General features: G+C 36.9%; 1 protein-coding gene across 1 annotated transcript; it reads right to left on the bottom strand.

Annotated features, from left to right (window-relative positions):
- Positions 1-743: 743 nt before the first annotated feature.
- golga7ba (golgin A7 family, member Ba) lies at positions 744-6,188 on the bottom strand. The gene is made up of 6 exons (XM_038271795.1): positions 6,168-6,188; positions 5,704-5,817; positions 4,770-4,895; positions 3,384-3,536; positions 3,181-3,282; positions 744-1,645 (listed from the first exon to the last, which is right to left on the bottom strand). Exons 1-6 carry the CDS (start codon positions 6,186-6,188, stop codon positions 1,562-1,564), a joined length of 600 nt encoding a protein of 199 aa, XP_038127723.1. The 3' UTR covers positions 744-1,561.
- Between the last annotated feature and the right edge of the window lie 485 nt (positions 6,189-6,673).

Raw genomic sequence — 6,673 nt, 5'->3', positions numbered from 1 at the left:
TTTTTTGACCCTGCGTTTATTTAGGGGCCAGTAGCTTATCAACTGAGAGAAGGCAGTTAGATAAGGTATTCAAGAAGGCCGCCTTTGTCTGAGGATGCTCCTTGCTCCTAACTGTAGCTGTAACTCCCCCACTCTGAATCAATAAAGGATTGTTTATTATATTTTAAATGTAAAGTAGGATTTAAACTCCACAAAGTCTAATAATATATCATTGAAAACTGTTTAAAATAGTAATTGCGATCAAAGCTTTTTGCAGTGCACCCAAACAACCTTTGCTGTAAGAGCTTAGGTTCTTTATCCTTCAGGCTTCAACCTTGCGCTTTTAGTATCTTTTCATGTATTTAATGGACATAAAGCTAGGCTGTTTAGTTCTTGAATTTTTGGCTTTTAACTTTTATTTTAGTCTTCTATTTCAGTAAGTTTTACTTGTTTTTGCTCAATGTTTTCTGCTTTTGTATGCTTTCCAAATTTCCATTGAATATACAAAGGAACATACTGCTTTCCTTCTAAATTCAACCAAAATGTTTTTGGGGGAGAATTTCAATCTGATAAAGCCTCAGAAAGGTTTTTCATGGACATCAAGAGTTTGTATGTACTGAGATTGCAATACAAGCTTCATTCCAGCTTTTGCAGCTACAATGGAGTGATCTATTGATGCCCTTAATTAGCGGTAAATATCATTCAAATTTTAACAATTGTCTGCTATAAGAGGTTTTCCTTAAAAAAAAAAATAAATTAAAATAAAATTTTTTGCATCACATCTTTTCTGATTAATTCTAAACTGGTTCTGCTGACTCTATTAACAAGCATTTGAAACCAGGCTCTACCTGCTCCTATTAAGTCTAATATATTTTGTAGAGTGGCTAAATTAGTATGGATGGCCAGGCTAAAGAACCGGTGCAAAGCAGGAACTGGCTTCTTATCAGCCATTCAGAATCTTTGGTATTGCAAGACTTGGCAGTAAATATTAGAGCATTTTTACCAATCTATAAGATTATTGTTTGTGGTTAATTTAGCTTCTAATAGGAAAATAAGTTTGTATATTGGCTAATATTTGTTCTGAGACTTGCTTGCATATGTTTTTAGAGCATCCAGACTTCTCCTACAATCTAAAGAAAAGTATGTTAACTGCTGTTCCTAAATTGATTTCATTAGGTTCAACAATTCAGAGCTACTTCAATTTTTGACAAGAACATAAAGATATAGAAATCACAAAGGTACAAATCATTGTAGTTACAATGCTGGTACACTATGGGGCTTCATTTTATGACAGCAAAGCATATGTACCCTTTTGGGACCATTCTTTTCCTTGATTTTTTTACTTTGATACATTGATTTTGTAAATCCTATTTGAAGAGCATTGTTACATGTACACATCTTTCAGAAAAAAAAAGACCAAAGTGCGGGTCTTGTCTGCAGTGGAGCAATGTTTGTGATGAGCGGTCATGGACACTAATATTTTTATGGAGGCTGGTGAGTGCTCAGTGTGAACGGGAAGGCTGTTGGAATATGGTTGTTATTATTGTCCTAAGTTTTCCTGCAGGGCAAGCTTTGCACCTAGTCATCGAGCAGTGCTACCGGACACAGAACTGCTGCCGGAGCTGGAGCCACTGGAACCTCGGTCTTCATAGATGGATATTTCAATCTGGAGAATGTGGTTAGGGATGAAAACATAGTATGACCTATTATTTAAAAATGTGTGTGAATGTTTATGCTAGAAAAACTCTTCTGTAGCTGCAATGAAGAAGCAGCTTAACTCTAGTTGAAAAGTTCTGCTGTCTTTTCATGCATTAAGGTTTCTCTGATTTTGACAAAACATTTTATAGAAATTCTTTAATTAAATAGTTGAATAAGTCCCCACAGGTAAAATCAAGTAACATGCTGTAATCAACTTCTACTCACCTAGTACTGCATGGATTTTTTTCCTTTTCTAAAACATGCTTAAAGTTGACTTTAAGAACAGCTTTGACATTTAGTTTAGTTTTAAAATACAAACAAAATTGCATGTTTTAGGAAAAGCAAGGTCTGCACTGTTTGAGAAAACCCTAAAAACACCGTAATTAATCAGAATGGTTGTTTTCCTTTATAAAGACAAAGCCTCATTATTATATAAGACACTCTTATCAGGATGAAATTAGGACTTGCTGTTTTTGTAATTTAGACTTTTACTGCTATTTTCATATCAAATAAAACTGAAAGGATCAACTTTTTTGCTCGTTATTGACAAAATAAGATACATAGGAATGCACTGGCTCATTGTCTTAATAAGCTGGTTATTATATTTCATTAAGCACTGAGGTTTATCATTAACTCTGGTTTATTTACACATTATTGACCACTTTGTGTTAATGAAAAAATCTAAATCCCAACATGTTCAGTCTCTTTGGAGATGAGCGAACAAAACAAATCTGGGAAAAACATCCAAAATATCACAGCTTTTGATATGGTGTTGGGATTATTTCTATTATTATTATTATGTTAGACCCTAATAATACCTGCCTGTTATGTGTAAAAACTAATGTTTTACCAAGCAGTTTATCTGATTAGGAAAGTTATGTTCATTATTTACATAACAGATATTTGGGAATGGATAAAAGTGGATAAGAAGTTATCTCTCACACTGTATTTGTAGTGTCTTTGATCTAAAAACACTGTGTGATGTTTTGATATGGCTGGAGCCATGCATGTCTCCTCATTAACAAACATATGTGATGTAATGATGTGATGGTGTGGCAGGCTGGGCATATAAAAAGCTTCTTTAACTTTGATTTAGGGATAACTTTCTGAAGAAGAGAGCCCGATGGGTAAGCAATGCCAGCTGTAACCCTGAGCAATTTCTCTGTTCTAAATAAAATTACAATTTCTGTCAAAATCTGTTGTCATTGTCCTTTAACACATATTATGGAGTGTTTTTTAAAGAACTTGTTGTGAGTGATCTGAACGAATCGGGGAGAGAAAGATTAGATTAATCTGCTAAACTCTATATCCCTGAATTAACATAAAGCCATGTGGGAAACTCCTGAGCGTTTGCAAATTTTGTGAAGGTTTTTCCAGTTATGTTTGTCAATAATTTACTACCAGGTTTATAATCTTAAACATTGTTACAATTATTTTTGAATTCATCTCTACAGAAACAAAGATCATATAAAGCAAAATAAATAAATGAACAACAAAGGATACAACACGCATCCCCCTTTCAATTGGATCCGTGATGAGCAAACCTCTGGGAGCGTAGATCTTCTCATTCTGCTCTTGAATGTACTTAGCTATCTTCTTCAACACCTGAAAAAACGGTTTGGACAGACAGGTGACAAACATTGTAGAGTTACGTGAGAATAATCTTAACTTCTGGAATGCAATGAACTGAAGACGGGCACTGCAACCTTCTCATAGCGAGTCTCCATGCAGAGGAAGATCAAATAAGCCGTGACACATGCCAGACAGCCCTCCAGGTAGGAATGGCCTCCAATCTTTTCTGCCTCTGCATAAAAGTTGTTCAGTGTCTTCACAGTGTCCTCAAACAAAGTCCGTTCAATCTGCAAACACATTATGAACCACAGGCATCAATGAATGTGGTATAACTCTCAAAAGTTTCATTTAAAATTACATTACTGCACAAGGCTCTGTTGGTTTTTTTCTCCAAAAACATCACTATCTTTAGATAATATAAGATAATCAGACATAATTTCCCCTAAAATCTGATTGTTAGAGCTTAATTAACAGAAAAATATAAAAGGTCTCACATAAAACTAAGGCACGAAAGACAAATAATTTTACATTAAGATAGTTTAGGCATATGGATGTTTACACTGACAGGTTCAGATCTTGTGACATTCAAGATCTATATTCTAAAGGTGAAAATGCTAATTTATTTGAAGCATTACAACATCTGTTCAAGTTAAAAGCTTGATCTTAACAATATAAGACTACACTTATAGTGTTATATAATTTAATTTACCCAAGAGTGATAGAAAACACAAACTTTATGATGTGCTATTTAGTCCTATTTATCCTTTCAGATGGATCACAAATATATTGTAACAAGTTAGATAGCAACACCACAAATAACTGTCTTCTTTGCAACAAAGAAGAAGCTACAGCAGTACCTTGCAATAGTAATAATACCGGTAATCAGGCCCAATCATTTTGACCGTTTTGAATTATATGTAAGAAACTTCACATAGAGGGCTATGGATATCATGATGACAGTTTGGAGTCATGCAATGCAAGTTGTATCCACATTCCAGTAAAATTATAATAGCAATAAATTAAGTCCAAAATACAAAACTTTGAATAAAACTCTGGTAGAACACATTAATAACATGAAAGTAATTTCAGAATATTTTAAACAGGAAAATTATTCAAACATGTGGCCAAATCTATAGAAAAATGTTTTACCAAAAAGAAAATCGACTTTTCTCTCACAACCGAGACTTAAATCCTGCACTATACCTGTACGTTCAGATGTACTGTAGAGAAAAAGGCTGGACTTTGGATGCTATCCTTTAATGAAAAAGACTAAGTGCAGCCCCATTGTGAGGAGTTGCAGCAATATTTGGCAATTTCTCATCACGTTTTTTTTTCTTTTGCACAAATGTACTCAAATTCAAGGTTGCCTGTTTCTTTAAAAACTGATTGGACTACAACAAAAAACATGACTTATTTCAGGACTTTTCACTCTTTCTTTAACCAGGTTTGCACAGGCGGTTTTGAACATGTACTTGAAACCTTACAAAGTAATAACATTGAATAGGGAATCCTCTGTTTACCCTGTTCTCCAGCTCAGATGGGAATTTTGTTTGAAACTTGCACGTGGTCCCTTCGCTGTAGTCCCTCTGGATAAACACCTTGTTGGCAAGAGATGCACTGTTCCTCAACTCCTGTAGGTTATGAAACTGGGTTGGAGGGGAAATAAAACAATAAGGGTTAGAGCACTGTATCTTTATTTAGACCCATCTGTCGCTTTGCAGCTATCAAGTTCTGTTCAATCCTGTTTGTGTAAACAGAGGCTGGTGTTGTAGGTGTAGGACAGGATGTGATCGATCCATGTGTGGCTCAGTGACTGCAATCATTTCTCCCTGGCTGGTTGTTTGAGGACAGCTTAGCAGTCGACATACTATCTAATTCACACAGCCTCGGATGGGTTATTTTCTTTTTTTCTCTCTGGCCTGGAATGAGTTGCAAGATTTCACTACTTTCACAACAGAACTGAACAAGCTGAGACAGACAAACAGAAAAAGGCCAGCAAGGCAATATAAACGGCCTGTCTAACAGCGGGAGCTTTACAGGAAGGTCTGCGCAGCGTGGCTGCTGTCCGTGGTGCTGAAGTCAAACAGTGGCCTGTCACCGGATTAAATGGAACAACAGAGGAAAACTGATCTGCTTTTACCAAAACAGCTTAACATCGCGAGGGTGGGCGGTCGGGCTCACACCATTATCCGCTATATCTCTGTTAAAGACCCACGTCACGCAGCCGAAGCTCTAATCCACGCTATGTCTAAAATAACGGTCTCTCTGCTTTAAAGAGGAATAAAAACGCCAGCCCAGCTCTGAAAGAGGGCAGGAGCGGTTTAATCATTTTGACCGTGTGCAGACCCGATGCCCTCAGCAGAGTGGGCTTGATTTGAATCTCCTTTTTCTTTTGCAAATTAAGTTAATTCTCATTTCTGGGCCAGCAGAAAAATAGAGTATTGATCGTCTTACCTCTGTCGCCATGTTGCGATCCGTGATCGTGGGGAAGAACCCCTTCACCCCCTTGAAATCTGCTTTAGTGAGACTCGGGAGATCAGAGGGCGGGGCTTGATGCAATGGGGGTGTCTAATTTTGTTGGGGCGGGGCCAGCTCGAACGATTCAGAGGGGCGTGGCTTGTAACAGGAGAGCTCTGCACAAGATTTCTGCTTTTTATTGTATTCAGTGAGGTTTGCTTTAGCTTTTCGTGAAATACAGACAGGTTATGACAGAGTCAATAATCATGAAAATGTCAATTGCATGTTTTATTGACATGTGGCCCTTTCTTGGAGCTTAATAACTGTAGGATGACAGGTCTCCTAACGCAACTTGCTCCTTGGATTGTGCACAGGGGAAATAAAGATGGGAGAATGAAGTGTAAAATAGGATGTTATCCTTAAAAATATATCTTAATCAGGTCAGTTCTGACTCATCCAACTGGAAAGTTCTTGTGCGCCATACAATGATCTGCAAGTTCTTTTAAAGTTTAAACAATGCAGAATCTGGTTGTCAAGAGGCACCCAACTATTCATGCTGGGTATGTGAAGATGCTGCAGCAAAGCCCCTTCTCTAAGTAATGATTGGGTCTTCCAGAGCACAACACTCAGGTTCACAATAAGCCGACTGCTTTGGAACTACTAAAGGCACCCCTGGTTTAAATCCCACTGACAACAGTTGGGGATGGATGGTAGAGAATGTTTCAAAAAACAGGTGCCAGCTTTTCTGTGTGATGCCCCTCACAAAGCCATACAGACATCCAGATCCCAGCTATCTATTGAAAACACATCATGGATAGCTAAACTATTATTTGGGAAGCTCAATCAGTACAGTTTGACTATTTACTGATTTTTTTTTTTTATGTAAACTTTGTGTATTTTTGTTTATTGTTGGCTTGTTGTTTACAAATTTTGATTGGCTGATGAATCGCCTCCTTTGAATAGCATA

The sequence above is a fragment of the Cyprinodon tularosa genome, unplaced genomic scaffold (genome assembly GCF_016077235.1).
Source record: "Cyprinodon tularosa strain WSP-4 unplaced genomic scaffold, ASM1607723v1 ctg81, whole genome shotgun sequence".
NCBI lineage: Eukaryota > Metazoa > Chordata > Actinopteri > Cyprinodontiformes > Cyprinodontidae > Cyprinodon > Cyprinodon tularosa.
This window is presented reverse-complemented; position numbering and strand designations above follow the sequence as displayed.

What these genes read in the sequence shown, in the direction of transcription:
- golga7ba (XM_038271795.1), bottom strand. Translation starts at nt 6,188, where the DNA reads ATGGCGCACAAGAACTTTCCA. An exon ending in ATCGCAACATGGCGACAGAG is followed by an intron (nt 4,896 to 5,703) that starts GTAAGACGATCA and finishes CCTCCAACCCAG; the next exon opens with TTTCATAACCTACAGGAGTT. An exon ending in TGGAGACTCGCTATGAGAAG is followed by an intron (nt 3,283 to 3,383) that starts GTTGCAGTGCCC and finishes CCGTTTTTTCAG; the next exon opens with GTGTTGAAGAAGATAGCTAA.